The sequence below is a fragment of the Paroedura picta genome, chromosome 3 (genome assembly GCF_049243985.1).
Source record: "Paroedura picta isolate Pp20150507F chromosome 3, Ppicta_v3.0, whole genome shotgun sequence".
Taxonomy (NCBI): domain Eukaryota; kingdom Metazoa; phylum Chordata; class Lepidosauria; order Squamata; family Gekkonidae; genus Paroedura; species Paroedura picta.
In genome coordinates, this window is record NC_135371.1 from 16964841 (window position 1) to 16980496 (window position 15656).

General features: G+C 46.4%; 1 protein-coding gene across 11 annotated transcripts in view; it reads left to right on the forward strand.

Moving 5' to 3' along the window:
• Positions 1–450: 450 nt before the first annotated feature.
• The window catches only part of PXK (PX domain containing serine/threonine kinase like), a 65143-nt gene continuing 49937 nt past the window's right edge, over positions 451–15656 (forward strand). For 7 of the 11 annotated variants that reach the window (XM_077324952.1, XM_077324953.1, XM_077324954.1 and 4 more), the window contains exon 1: positions 3609–3947. In XM_077324952.1, coding sequence (XP_077181067.1) covers positions 3846–3947 — 102 coding nt within the window. In that variant the 5' untranslated portion in view covers positions 3609–3845. Of the gene's footprint in view, positions 470–3533; positions 3553–3608; positions 3948–15141; positions 15161–15656 lie in introns of those variants that run through there. The other 4 variants (XM_077324957.1, XM_077324958.1, XM_077324951.1 and 1 more) reach the window with 4 other exon arrangements.

The following is a 15656-nucleotide window of genomic DNA, read 5'->3' on the forward strand; positions in this document are numbered from 1 at the left end:
AGACAATTGTAAAAAACAAGTCATTAACCGACAGTGATAAAAAAACGGGATGATGCTGTGAAACACAACCATTAAAAACAGGCCAGTGGCATTAAAACACCCAGGGCTTAATAGTAGCATAAAATACATACTCAGCAGCCTAAAATGAGGTAGATTAAACAATCTTTGGACCAGAAGACCACCATAAAAGGTTTATAAACATTTAAGACACAAAAGAAGAATGCTTCAGTCTGGTGCCTAAAAGAAAGCCAGACAGGTATCAAGCAATCCTTACGGGGAAAGGGTATTTCAAAGGAGTAATGATGGTAACATTTGGATAAAAATGAGAATATTTGTGGTGTTATTGTAGTACAGTGAATTTTTAACTCTTCCAGAGTCTTTCAGACCTTTTGGAGGCAAACTGGCAGGGTGGAGGATTTGGGACTTTGGCTGCTCTTTTGCCCCCTGCCCCGTCCAGAGTCTTCTAACAGTGAGTATAAAAGAGTTGTTTTATACCACCCAGCACTGGAAATAAAATCCTACATTCCAGGCTTTTAAAACAGCGACATACAGCCAACATGCTTCAGACATAACCTTTAGGAATTGTCTGGATGGCTTTCCATCACAGAGGTCTGATTGATGGCAGGCCAGAGAGAGCTGTGTGCATCATATCATCACTGACATATATAACATATACCCCCATCAATCAAATGATCTTGTTTGGAGTCCTCTTTATGTCCCAGTATATTATACCTATGCCCTGGAGGGCATTCAATGATAGCCATTGTGTTTGGGGGGGAGGGTAGGTGGAGTAGTGTTTTAAAGTTTAAGACTCACTGCTCTAGAATGATTAATCACTTTTATAGTGTAGCATGAGGTTTTCGTTTTTGTAGGGATGCCAACCTCCAGGTAGGGCCTGATTTTTCTTCTTCTTTATTTCCTTATATGTGTAAAAACAGGAAACAGGCAGAGAGTGGCAATGGAAGAGTAGAATATTACATTGCTATAGCCATCTAGCAATTGTTGCTATTATTGTTGTCGTTATTGTTGTTAGGTGCGAAGTTGTGTCCGACCCATCGCGACCCCACGGACAATGATCCTCCAGGCCTTCCTGTCCTCTACCATTCCCCAGAGTCCATTTAAGTTTGCACCTACTGCTTCAGTGTCTCCATCCAGCCACCTCATTCTCTGTCGTCCCCTTCTTCTTTTGCCCTCATTCGCTCCCAGCATTAGGCTCTTCTCCAGGGAGTCCTTCCTTCTCATAAGGTGGCCAAAGTGGGAGTCCTTCCTTCTCATGAGGTGGCCAAATCTAGCAATTACTGTTCTTTAAAACCCTAGTGGTATTCTACACAGGGGTGAAGCAAGGAAAATGGCACCAGTGTGGATGGGATTTTCAAACATGTGCACCTTCTCACCCATCCAGTGTGTAGAAGCACTTTGATTGCGATCTTTCCCCAAAAGATTGCATTCAGCTGGGTTTGGTGAAGACCAAAGCGGAGTGGACAGATAGGGAATGTATTTATTCATCCTATGAGTGCTCCAAAATAACCCCGCACTAGTTTCAGTACAGCACTAGTTTCAGGGTGGATATCCACTAAGAGCTAGAGCATATCCTTGCAGGATGCTAGCTTAATTTATGCATGGGCATACTTCAGGCCTTCTGAATGTATGTGGGGCTGCCTCCAGGGGATAGCATTCCAGAATCAGCTGTGATTCTGAAGCAAGGCCTCTAATTTACAAGGCCTCTAATTGACATGTACATGGCAGGCTTTCTCAACCAGGATTGCGTGAAGCCCTGGGGTTTCTTGACAGCCCTGGAAGGGTTTCCTGGATGGGTAGGGGTTAATTAATTTTAAGAGATATATTTTAAAATGTTGTTAAATATTTATCAGGATATATTTCCATTTATGGATATGTCAACCCCCCCCCTATTGGCCAAAGATGGGCCTGGAGGAGGTTGGAAGAGGACAGGCCCCATGTGGGCATGTACACAGCTATGCTTCCCAACCATATTCTGCACAATCATGCTACTTCTGGGGTTTCTCAGAGCCTGAAGAATGTTTCAGGGGTCTCTCAATTGTAAAAAAGTTAAGAAAGGGTAGTGTACAGTGTGATCTTGTGTCTATGGTATGGGGAGTGTACCTGAAATTTTTAACAGATACGGTATATTTTAATACCCTTCAACTACCATAGTCACCCCCAACATTACTGTAGATTAATGAACACATAGTATAAAGGCTTGGAGAAGATCGATTCCACATTGTATACATGCAATAGTAGTTTGCACTATGTAGCACATAGAAATGAATTACTCTACGTGTAGCATAATATACTGCACGTAGTAGCAGTAATTAGTGTACAAGGCCATTGCCCCTGCATGCAGAATAGTGATTTTACTACATGTAAGGAATAGTTAGTAGTACGTGAAATGTATAAGGGTTTATGTAGGAAAATTCTACTACTTGCCTCTTGTATGCAGTAGCAATATTTGGCACAAGGGCAATACCCGGAGTATAGGATTGGTTCATAGTAATACTAGTGAGTCTATGGCCAGGATTTACTCTGTATGTAATTCTACTACATGTACAAAGCATCCACCTGGTGTGTAAAAAAATAATTCTACTACAGTTAATCTGTATGTAGTAGCAACATGTGGCATGTAGGACAGTAACTCCCCCAATAGGCATAATGTTTAAGTATAGTGAATATCTGGGCAACTGAATTGACTAAGCATAGAGCAGGGGTCTCTAGGGGAATGAAGTGGGGAGATACTTGCGAATTTCCTGTGTTGTGCAAATGGTTCAGCTAGATGACCCATAAGTCCTCTTCCGATGTTTCTAATGTGCATCTGAGCATGACCCTATGTATATAGGACAATAAGAGCCTCTTGTGGCGCAGAGTGGTAAGGCAGGAGAAATGTTGTTTGGAAGCTCAGCCCAGTGAGGCTGGGAGTTCAGTCCCAGCAGCCGGCTCAAGGCTGACTCAGCCTTCCATCCTTCCGAGGTCGGTGAAATGAGTACCCAGCTTGCTGGGGGGTAAACAGTAATGACTGGGGAAGGCACTGGCAAACCACCCCATATTGAGTCTGCCATGAAAACGCTAGAGGGCGTCACCCCAAGGCTCTGTGCTTGCACAGGGGATACCTTTACCTTATAGGACAATAATTACAATATTGACCTAGTTAATCTGAAGCAGCAACGCAAAGGCTGAGTCCAGTGGCACCTTTAAGACCAAGGCAATTTTATTCAAGGTATAAGCTTTCCTGAGCAAAGGAGCAAACAAACCTCATCACATACAGTGTGTGTGTGTGTGTGTGTGTGTGTGTGAGGGAGAGAGATCCACTGTATCCGAAGAAGCGTGCCTACCCAGGAAACCTGGTACATTAACTCCCTCCCCCTTGGGAAACCCAGCTGCATGCGCTTTCGTGTGCCCGCGCCCTTCCTCAGGGCCTGGCAAAGTTGATCCTCTGGGGGTCCTCAAGGGCCTGCACTCCAGCGTTGCCCCCCTGCTCTTCCCCGGGCTGTGCACGGGCGCCGCGTGACGTGCGGCGGAGGGAGTCGTAACGTGCGGCTGGTGAGTAAGAGGAAGGCTGGCCCTACACGCCTCCTGCCTCGGACGCTGCAGCTGCCGCTCGCTAAGCTCAGGCCGGCCCAGCCAGCCCGCCGCTGAGGCAGAGCGGGAGCAGAGGCGCGCCGCAGCGGGCTTTAAGACCCGGAGGAGGCGGCGGCGGCGGCGGCCGCTTTGGCCTGCCCTGGCGAGGCTGCTGGGCTGTTGACAGCGGGCGAAGCTGGAGGAGGAGGAGGAGGAGGCGGCCGCCGGCTGAGGCTCTCCGAGAGGCGCCGCCGCCCCTGCCGCCCCTGCCCGGCATGGCCTTCCTGGAGAAGCCGCCGGCTGGGAAAGTGCTGCTCGACGACACCGTGCCGCTGACAGCCGTGATCGAGGCGAGCCAGAGCCTGCATTCGCACACGGTCAGCAGCAGCAGCAGCAGCAGGAGGGCGGGCCGGGCCCGTGCGGGAAGCCCTGGGGCTGGGGGGCGCGGGCGGGGGACTTGGGGTCCCTGCGCTCCCCGTGGCGGGAGGACAGGGAGCCCCCTGGGCTGAGTTGGGTCTGCACCGGTTAGGCTGGCGGCTGCTCCTTCCGTTGAGCTCAGCCCTCCCTCGCGGGAGTCCCCTTGGAAGAGCCTCTGGGCAGGTGCAGAGTGCGCGTCCTTAGGCTCAGAGGGTCCCCACACGCGCCCGGAACGGAGGGGGAAAGTAGAGTGGAAAAGGAGCGGTTTCCCGGCAGCCTCGAACCCGGGCACTCTCTCCCTCCCCATCTAGAAGTTAAGCACTGGTGCCAGCCCTGCTTTGGGAATTGTGGGTCCAGACAGCCCTTGGGGAGTGGGAGCAGGATGGTTTTATTGGTAGGGTTGCCAAGTCATTCTCTCCCCCCCCTCCCACTGGTTGGAGGTGGTGGGCTGGCATTGCCATAAGCAGATTGGGGGTAATCCTGGAGATTTGAGGGATGGAGCCACGGGGAGGACGGGGACCTCAGTGGGGTGCAATTATTATTATTATTATTATTATTATTATTATTATTATTATTATTATTATTATTATTATTAGATTTATAGCCCGCCACTCCCTTGCGGCTCGTGGCGGGTAACAATATCGCAATTCCCCATTAAAACCCCATAAAACAATAATAACATTGCCAATGCTATAGAGTCCACCCTTCAAGGCATCCGTTTTCTCCAGGGGAGATAATCTCTGTAGTGTGGAGAAGAGCTGTAATTCTGGGGGATCCCCAGGTCCCCATCTGGAGGCTAGCATTAGTAGGTACAAGGCCCAAAGGGGAGGACTTGGGGCAAGGGGGGGGGAGATATGGATCAATAGGTGAGTAGGTGAGAGGATAGTTATGGGGTTGCTCACTGGGAGTAGTAAGCTGATGTGTGGTTTATTCTGGAAAAGGGAGGTTGGGGACCTGTCTGGGATGTTCCGATGAAGGGCACCTTTGGGTTTTAGGAGAATGAGAACCACATTTGCTGGATCAGGCCGAAGCCTCAAGTAATCCAGTCATCAGCCCTTTCCAGGAAGCTCACAGCAGGCCATAAAAGCAGCAGCCTCCCTTGACTTTTTAACCCCACTATCTCAGAGATGTAATGACTCTGCATAAGGCACGTGAAAGAGGCAAAAAGTGAATAAGGGGGAAAACAGCAACCCAACCTGGCTTTATATAAATGTGTATTATATATATTTATATTATTAATAATATATTTATTATTATTATTATTATTATTATTATTATTATTATTATTATTATTATTGGGGCTCATCCAAATTGTGGTATTTCTTTCTAGAAAACTTTCAGGTGCCATAGTGAGCAAATCTATTATGTATATACTATAGATGTAATCTGCTTTGCGTATCAGTGAAAAATACGGAATTATAAATAAACATATATACAGAAAACCATACTTTGGGTAGATTTTATTGTCCCTAAAGTCATAGAGGCGTACATTGGTTGCTTTCTTGGGGTTGGGGTTTTCTAAGGATGGTGAGGGAGTTGGGTTTTTGATTGCTGCATTACACTGAAAGAGGTCTTACCGCTTGATTTGTTTTTTATGCTATTTGAAGATATTTGGATTCCTTGAACTGCTTCAGGTAGTCTTAAGACTTCTCCTTTGGGGCTCCCAGGGGCTCCAGGAATAATTTAGAAAGTTGGCCAGTTTGCTCTTTTGGTGTTGAGATAAAACAGTCATATTCAATAAGCGTTGTTTGTTAAAGTCGATTTCCTTTAGGGAATGGTTTGGATTTGAGGCCGTGTTTAATGTATCCATATTGTTCTGGCTGCTGTTTGTGAATTGTTTACAGATAAGGAAGGAGCCGTTGATGCTTTCTCAGCCAGAGCTAGGTGGCTGAATAGAAATGAACAATTTATTTTCTGGCTGGCTGAGACCAGAGTTCTGCAGGATGGGGTGGGGGTGGAATGGTTTGAGAACTGTTATACGTTGTACTTTGGGAATGCATTTGCTCTCTTTGGAAATCGTAGCAGTTTTGCTATCTGCTGCAGGAATCTGTTTGCTTCCTTGTGCTCTGCTGATGTGTTGGTAAATAAATGGAAGGCTGAACAAGCCATAAATCACACTCTCCTTGTGTGAAGGAAACGAAACTGTGGATATCTCACTGCTTAGGGGGAAGTTGTGGACTTCTAGCAGTATGTAACTGGTAAGCCCTGACTAAGATAGCCCAGGCTAGCCTGATATTATCAAATCTCAGTAGCTAACCATGGCTAATATAGATGAGATTGCCCCTAAGCGTCCTCTCTGCCCTCGACTCAAACGGGCCCCCTGGTACACGGGGGTGCTCCGGGAAAAGAAGAGGGAGGTGAGACGACTAGAGCGAGTGTGGCGGAAGACTCGCGACGAAGCTGCAAGAACATCTTATCGCACGCTTATGAGGGCGTATGAGATGGCGGTGAAAGTGGCGAAGCGAGAGTTCTTCGCCACGGAAATCGCGTCCGCAAGCTCTCGCCCGGCCCAATTATTTAGGGTAGTTAGATCCCTTACCGCCCTTCAGGGGCGCCAAAATATTAGTCAATTGGCACTTGGCTGCGAGGCATTAGCGAGCTTTTTTGCGGATAAAGTCTTGTCGCTTCGCCATGACCTTCCTGTCACAATTAATACAGTAAATGAACTGGAGACCTGTTGGCCGTCTTTGGCAACGAGGTTTGAAGGCTTCAGACGGCTCTCTTCTTCCGAAGTGGACAAGTTGCTGGGGTCGGTCAGGGCGACCACCTGCCCCCTTGATCCCTGTCCCTCTTGGCTTCTCAAGGGGAGCGGAGAGGGGATAGGAGGCCAACTCAGGGATATTATCAACCTTTCCCTGAGTTCCGGGGAATTCCCCGAGCGGCTGAAGGAGGCAGTGGTTCGCCCTCTCCTGAAAAAATCAACGCTGGACCCGCAGGACCCTGCCAACTACCGCCCGGTGTCGCACCTAGCGTTCCTGGGCAAGGTGGTGGAAAGGGCTGCGGCGGACCAGCTCCTAGCTTTCTTGGATGAAACTTCGGCACTCGATCCATATCAGTCTGGCTTCCGCCCTGGCCACGGGGTGGAGACGGTGTTGGTCGCTTTGCTGGATGATCTCCGTCGCCAGCTGGATAGAGGCGGGTCAGCCGTGCTGGTCCTTCTGGATCTGTCGGCTGCTTTCGACACCGTGGACCATGAGATATTGGGCCATCGCCTCGCCGGTACGGGGATACGGGGTACAGCCTTGCGCTGGATACGCTCCTTCCTCCAGAACCGGACCCAGAGGGTTGCAGTGGGGGATGAGCTCTCGCGCCCTTATGGACTCCCTTGTGGGGTCCCACAGGGCGCGGTTCTCTCCCCCACACTATTTAACATCTTCATGCGCCCTCTGGCCCAGCTGGTACGGAGTTTTGGGTTGGGTTGCCATCAGTACGCTGATGACACCCAGCTCTATCTCCTCATGGATGGCCACCCAGACTCCCCCCCGGAACCATTCGCCAGATGTTTGGAAGCAGTGACAGAATGGTTTGAGCAGAGTCGCCTGAAACTCAACCCCTCCAAGACGGAGGTCCTGTGGCTGGGAAGTAGGGGGCGGGAACAGGAAGCGCATTTACCCACCCTGGCAGGGGCGCATCTTACCATCGCGTCCCAGGCCAGAAACTTGGGTGTGACCATTGATGCCTCCCTGACTATGGAGGCGCAGGTCAGGAAAGTAGCCGGCCAGGCATTTTTCCATCTTCGCCAAGCCCGGCTACTAGCGCCCTACCTGTCCCCCGAACACCTGGCCACTGTGATCCATGCAACGGTCACCTCCAGATTAGATTTCTGTAACTCGCTCTACGCGGGCCTATCCCTGTCTCTGATCCGGAAACTCCAGCTGGTACAAAATGCAGCCGCTAGGGTCCTCACCGGCACACCTTGGAGGGCCCACATCCAGCCTGTGCTGAGGCAGCTGCACTGGTTACCAATTGCTGTCCGGATCCGGTTCAAGGTTCTGGTTCTAACCTTTAAGGCTTTACGCGGGCTGGGACCCACATACCTGAGGGACCGCCTAGTGCCCTATGCCCCCCGCAGGGCTCTGCGCTCTGCGAGTGAGAATCTTCTGGTCGTTCCCGGCCCTAGGGAAGCACGCCTAGCCTCGACCAGGGCCAGGGCCTTTTCGGTCCTGGCCCCCACCTGGTGGAATGAGCTCCCGGGTGAGCTGCGGGCCCTGCGGGACCCTTTAACATTCCGCAGGGCCTGCAAGACGGAGCTCTTCCGCCAGGTCTATGGTTGAGGCTGGGGCTGCCGGGGTACATCGACTGCTCTCCCCCGGGCTTCTTGAACATCGTTGACCTCCTTCTCCTCCACCCCCCCCTTTTTTAGGAATGGGGGTAGGAAGGGGATCTTATTATTGTGCTGCCATGTTGTGACATTTTAAAGTCTTTTAATGGGAGTTTTAATGGGTTTTTTAAGATATTGTAACCCGCCGCGAGCCATTTGGGAGTGGCGGGAAATAAATCGAAATAATAATAATAATAATAATAATAATAATAATGTGTCCATAGGAGACAATATGGAGGCAGGTAATGCCAAATCACTTCTCAATGCCTCTGGCCTTGAAAAACCCATACCTTCACCATAAATCAGTTGTGACTTGATGGTATTTTCCATCATCACCAACTTGTAAGAGAGAGAGTTCTTTCTAAAAAAATAGCTGTTTATAGTTGGGGGCTTCAGGAAAGTAACCAATTACAGAGATGTGGCTCAAAACGTGTAAGATTTTAGTGGAGAGTTGAGAATTCTGAGGAAAAGGAGAAACTTCATGTGGTTGTTTGGGGCTTAAAATAATTGTTTAAGAGCTGTAATCGGACTATTCATGGTGTTCAGGTACACAAAGTGTGTGTACAAATTAACTTGTGAGCTGTGTAAACAAACCAGAAGGGAACGCTCACCGAAGGCCGGTCATGGTGAGTCACTTATGAGGTCAGTGCTCCAAGTTTGTAAATAACTACTTACCGGTTTACCTGTAACAAATAAGATTTATCTCCAGGCAATTGTGCAAAGAATTTTTTGGTAAACTTGAAGACAATTGGTTCTTTAAAAAAATTCCTGGGTATTAGCATTCAAGTCATTAAAGCTGCAATCCTCTGCTTGGTTAAATCCCAGTAAACTCAGCAGGCCCTAGTTCTAGGGAAATATGTAAATTATTGGGTTGGAACATGTAAATTTATTGGGTTAAATACAAAATATTTGAGGGCTAGTAACTTTCGCAGAGTTATTTGCATGACTTGCAGATCAGATGGTCTCATGCATCTTTTAATGGGTCAATTAGCTATTAACCTTCCTGTCCTTTCTGTCATGGCTACATGTCTCGGCACACCTTAAAGCCAGGATTAAGTTTGCTTTTTAAACCATTTAGCTAGAAGTGTGTAGGTTGTAGTAAGAGTCTTTTCCCTTCTGTCTTATTACAACCAAGTAGTTTTATATGAAAGGTTGTGATGTTTACATGCCAGATTTCGATTCAAGCTCCTTTTTCATAACTTGACCAAGTTGTTTAACTGATCAGTACAGGAAAAGGTTAAACTGGACTAGCTGGATTTAATTACTAACTGCAGTGCATGGTGTACATAAGCATTTAAACCAAAGAATGTGAATACAAACAGATTGTCTCATAGGGGACAACTGGATGGAACTACTTTAGTTCCAGGTGTTCTAGCTACAGTGGGTTAGCTGGTTGGCTGACTTCAAAGCGAGATTATTTAATACATCAAAACCATGATATCATTGGTCTTTGGGGCACATTTATTGTTGCTTCAGAGGTGTAAAACTAGCTGCAGCTCTCTGTGTTCTACCTGAGTTTGTCACAGATTGGGACTGAAAGTGGGAGAAGAAGAGGCAGACCCTGGTTTCTTCTAACGTCAATAATTTAAAATTGGAATTCTGCACCAATACTGTATGAGATTGTTGCATCTGTGGATACACTTCCTATGAACCTCGCAGTGTCATCTGAAGCGGAGATACACTAGAGTTGCCAACCTCCAGGAGGTGGCTGGCAGTCTCCTAGAATTACAATTGATCTCCAGACAATTGGTTCATTTTGGGAAATGTCTACTTTGGAAGGTGGAAATCATGGCATTATATCAGGGGTAGTCAACCTGTGGTCCTCCATGGACTACAACCCCCATGAGCCCTTGCCAGCAAACACTGGCAGGGGCTCATGGGACTTGTAGTTCATTAACATCTGGAGGACCACAGGTTGACTACCCCTGCATTATATGATGCTGAGGTCCCTCCTCAAATGTTGCCCTCCCAGGCCAGGCCCTCCCCACAATCGATAGGAATTTCTCAACCAGGAGCTGGCAACTCTAAATTGCTTCTTAGTACCGTACTTCAAATGGTGGAACACTGCATAAGATGGCACCTGTATTTGGTGTTTTGATTTTGCTTGACTCCCTTGAGGAAAGATGAAATGGGGATTTCTTGAAGATGCGCATAGTGAAAAAAGACTGCTGCTATTTTGCAATTTCAGAGCTGTGTAGAGCAATGCAGCTTCAAATTCTCTGCCCTCTTAGGGAGCAGAGGCAGAACAATTGCTCAGGTACACAGCATGCATGTAGAAAATGTTTTCTAATAAGATGGTCCTTTGCCTTTGACCTGCTTACTTGAAAACTCAGAAGTGTTTTAGAATAGCTTTTGAAGATGCCTTTATACTGAATCAGACTCCTGGTCCATCGGCAGCTGTCCGTGGTCTCAGGTAGAGGTCTTTCACATCACCTGTATCCTGGGACTTGAACCTGGGCCTTCTGCATGCCAAGCAGTTGTTCTACCACTGAGCCATGGCCCCTTCCTCCTGGTAGAATCCTGTTAAACACAGTCACATTTCAAAGTTAACAGCTCTTTTGGCCGCATATAACATTGAGACGAAATAGTGGTAAATATTTAGAGATCCTGCGTATGCACAGTACGTTCTCTCAGTTCTGACTATACCCTCACAGCAGATCTGGCAATTGGTATGGCTGATAAATTAGGGTCAAACTCAGTGCTGAGTTTTGAACAAGTTGTCACATGGGGCAAATAATTCAAGCTGGGAAAACTGGGGGGGGGGAAGCAAGCTGGTACCTTGCACCCTGGTCTGAATTAGGCCCCCATGGGTCTTGGGAACTTAGCTCCCCAGCAGTTGTTGTGTGTTTGAGAAGTGAGGGAAACCCCAACAGTTTTTAGAAACAAACCTTTAGTTTGCACCCCCCCAGCAGAAAAAAGAATGTATTGAGAAAATTCCAGATGCTAGTTGTGTTGTTGTGTGAGTCTGAAGCAGCAAAAGAAAACGGGAGTCTGACGGTGCCTTAAAGATGGCCAAAATCTGATTCATAAAAAGTTTATGCTGGAGTAAATATTTTTAGCCTTTAAGGTGCCACTGAATTCCTGTTTAGTTCCTCGAAAGTTCTGCTTTTTAAACCATCTGCTACCCATCAACCTTTGCTCCTGTAAATTAAAACTTGTCTTCATCTTTTTAAAAATGATTGCTGTCTGGCTTGTCATTCAGGCTTTTCAGTCTGAATGTCATTAACTCCAGAGGAAGTTTCCTTTATTTAATTCAAGCATACTTCAATGAAACATGCGTAGGATAGTAAACTCTAATTGTCAAGCCCACTGGGCAATAATCTGCCACGTGTTGCATTTACTGCCAGAGGAGTTATGCAGATGTTTTGCAGCAGTCCCACTAATTTCTCTCAGTTGTAAAAAAGACTAGGCTGATGAGTTTGGCCAGATGTCTGCTTGTCACCGTGACAAGTCTGGTGGCTTCTAGCACTAAATCATCAGTGGAGGAGAGAGGAAAGGAGAACATCTCTGCTCACTTCTATTTATTTATTAATTCAATTTATATGCCGCCCCTTACTATGACATCTCACAGCAGATCTGGCAATTGGCATGACTGTGGACAATGATCCCCTCAATAAACATTTTAATCCAAGACTGAAAACAAGGTGGCGTTATGCACCTGTAAGCAGCTTGCAATACTGCCTGGTTCCTAGTATTACCTGAATATCAGTAAAATCAGAGTCCAGTAGCACCTTTAAGACCAACAAAGATTTATTCAGGGCGTGAGCTTTTGAGTGCAAGCACTCTTCCTCAGTACTTGAAAGCTCACGCCTTGAATAAATCTTTGTTGGTCTTAAAGGTGCTACTGGACTCTGATTTCATTGTGCTACTTCTGACCAACACGGCTACCCATTTGAATCAGAATATCAGTCTTACTGATATCAGTGGAACTACTCAGGGCCAAAACAAACATGACAAAGATCATGTACTCTGTTTCTCTATAAAGAAGGGGAAAAGCTGGCTTTTTAGACCCTGCTTTTCACTACCTGAAGGAATCCCAAAGTGGCCTATGAAAACCTTTCCTTTCCTTTCCCTACCACAGACACCCTTTGAGGTAGGCGGGGCTGAGATAGATCTAAGACAGGGGTAGTCAAACTGCGGCCCTCCAGATGTCCACGGACTACAATTCCCAGAAGCCCCTGCCAACTTCTGGGATACACCACGCTGGCTGTAGCATTAGAGGCATTAGCAAGCACGTGTGGCCCTGATTGAGGTCTTGGGAAAGGGAGAGGTAGTAGCATGTTAAATGGGGAAATTGATTGCTCTCTTTCTTTCTTTCTTTCTTTCTTTCTTTCTTTCTTTCTTTCTTTCTTTCTTTCTTTCTTTCTTTCTTTCTTTCTTTCTTTCTTTCTTTCTTTCTTTCTTTCTTTCTTTCTTTCTTTCTTTCTTTCTTTCTTTCTTTCTTTCTATGTCTTTTTCTGGGAAGTGCTGGAGATAAAATGAGCCTCTTGTGGCGCAGAGTGGTAAGGCAGCCGTCTGAAAGCTTTGCCCATGAGACTGGGAGTTCGATCCCAGCAAGCTGGCTCAAGGTTGACTCAGCCTTCCATCCTTCCGAGGTCGGTAAAATGAGTACCCAGCTTGCTGGGGGGTAAATGGTAATGACTGGGGAAGGCACTGGCAAACCACCCCGTATTGAGTCTGCCAAGAAAACGCTGGAGGGCGTCACCCCAAGGGTCAGACATGACTCGGTGCTTGCACAGGGGATACCTTTACCTTTACCTTTTACATTAGCAGAACTGTGTGGAGGCGGAAGAGTTAACCCCCCTTTCACTTTCCTGCATGGCCTTGATCCAGTCAGGGCTGCACTTGCTTGCGATTTGTCTTTTACACCAAGTGGAGGGTTGTGATCTTCCTTGTCTCTGTTTTGATCCTTAAACCCACATTACCTGTAGATTTTTGACAAGAAGTTACCACATGGGAATATTTCCCAAGTGTGTTTTTCATTGCTCTCTAACACTTTCTTTTTGTTGGGGAGGAGGGAGAGGGAAGAAATCTTTGTTATAAAAAGAAGTTTTTTCCTGTGCCTTCACATCTCCATTTAAAACCGAAATCAGTTTTTTCCACCCCTTATGCATGGCATGAGGAAGCAATATTTTCGGGCAACAGCGGGAGTGGCATCCAAGCTGAACAATTCTATTTTTTTAAAGATGTATTTTACTTTCCTTTGTTTATAGCCCACTTTTCTTACTGAGACTCAGGGTAGGTTACAGGCGGTACGGAGAGACATCCAATGAACCTTACAATCAACCACTCTGACATCATAGTTCTGTTTTTTGATTCAGTGAAATCCATACCTAGTGTGCCAGTTGTACTGTCAAAGTTTTATATATTACAGGCAGCGCTTTAAATGGGTTACATGTGGCCTTCTCTTGCCATATAAGACCTTGGTAGCCCTGAGATCTGTTATAATGCAATTTGTCAGATATTATGTATTTTAATTTTATGTATTTTAAAAACACCTTCCTTTCTCCTGAGGATCTCAGCACCCATGTGGAACTATTGAAGGCCTGTTTCTCCCAATAGAACAGTCGTTTTCAACCTGGGGGTCAGGACCCCTTTGGGGGTTAAACGATCCTTTGACAGGGCGAGCAGCTTGGCCATGGGGGCGCCTTCCACACAACAGTCTTGCAGGGTAGATTGAGATAGAGCGTGTGTCTGTCTGGAGCAGCGGAAAAGAGCGAGAACAGCATGGTGGGACAAGCAGCAGAACTGAACTGAGAAACCTCGGGGGGGGGGGAAACAATTTTTATATAATCATGAACAATGGATCTTCATGCCATGGGTCAGTTTCTGTGAAAAAAAACACTTGCATAATTTATGGTTTATTTATTTATTTATAATTGGATTTATATACCGCCGTTCGCCAAAAGGTCTCACGGCGGTTCACAATAAAATATAAAATCAAAGTAAAATCACATAAAATCCCATAAATACCCCATTATTACAATAAAAGATGACGTTCTATTCTATAACCCTCCCCACTTTCCCCGCTTGTTCAGAGAGAGGTCGGACGTTAATTCTGTAAGAGAGAGAGGAGAGAAAGACTGGCCAGGGGATTTGGGATCTTGGATGGAACCCGGGCTCTGCCCTGGCCTCAACCATACGCCTGGCGGAAGAGCTCTGTCTTACAGGCCCTGCGGAAAGATGGTAGTCCCGACAGGGCCCTTAGCTCCGCCGGGAGCTCATTCCACCAGGTTGGGGCCAGGACCGAAAAGGCCCTGGCCCTGGTCGAGGCCAGGCGAACGTACCGGGGGCCCGGGACAGTTGCAGGTCACCACAACATGAGGAACTGTATTAAAGAGTCACGGAATTAGGAAGGTTGAGAATCACTGCATTAGAGTTTAAGCTTTTTTGCTCTGAACATAGTTGCTGTTTCTTCAGAGCAAACCAGGCTGATAAAGATTAGGGGAAAGCCAGGAGAACACTGCCAGGTACGTGAATGTATCACAATAATTCTGGGAAGCAGAAAAAACTCCCCTGCTTTGCAATATCCTCAAACCTGGGACCCATCGCCTGCTTGGAAAACACCACGTCCATTGTAGGAGCAAAGCTGAATTTTTAAAAAATTTCTTGTCAGGAGCAAGCTACTCTCTGTAGTTAGGCTGAAAGGCAGAACAGAATTGAATTAGCCTGAGAAATGGGGCTTGTGCATATTTGAAGGCTTGTGAATGTCAAGAGGAGGAGCAAATAGAGCTTTTAGCTGGCTTGTAAATAGTCATTGGCTTTTCACATGTGGGTGAATGAGACTGTCTAGGAGAGTAGGAAGAAACTTTGCGAATACTTTTTTAAAGGAAGAAAAGAGGTCGTAAAAGGGTAATTTATTTGCATGGACAGATGGGTTGGTTGCTTTTTTCCTTTAAGGGCTAACAAGCTGGTATGTAGATGAGGGGGTTGTGTCTTTAGCATAATGTTCAAAACGAGCTGCTTGTCTTTTAAGGTTATTATAAGGCTTTTTTTTTTAACGAGATATACATTTAAAGTACTGTAGCAAATGCTGATCCAGACTGCTCTGTAAACTCAGGAATAGGGCCAAGAATTGCAATAATGTAGCTTGTGTGTAAATTTTTTAAGCTAGTAAATCTTACTGTGTTTTTCCAGAGGAGGAGATCTAAGACTCATGCAGATTGAACAAATATATGCTGAGTTTCCTGTTCCCAGCTTTTCTTCTTTTTTTTTTTAAAAAATGATGAATGTGAAATTTTTAAAAGCTGAGGATCATATTCTAATTATGGTGTCTCTGTAAAAGGCCAAATAGCAATTTCAGGTTGTAAATAACAAGGAAGAGATCCTTGGGGGCGGGGAGTTGAAG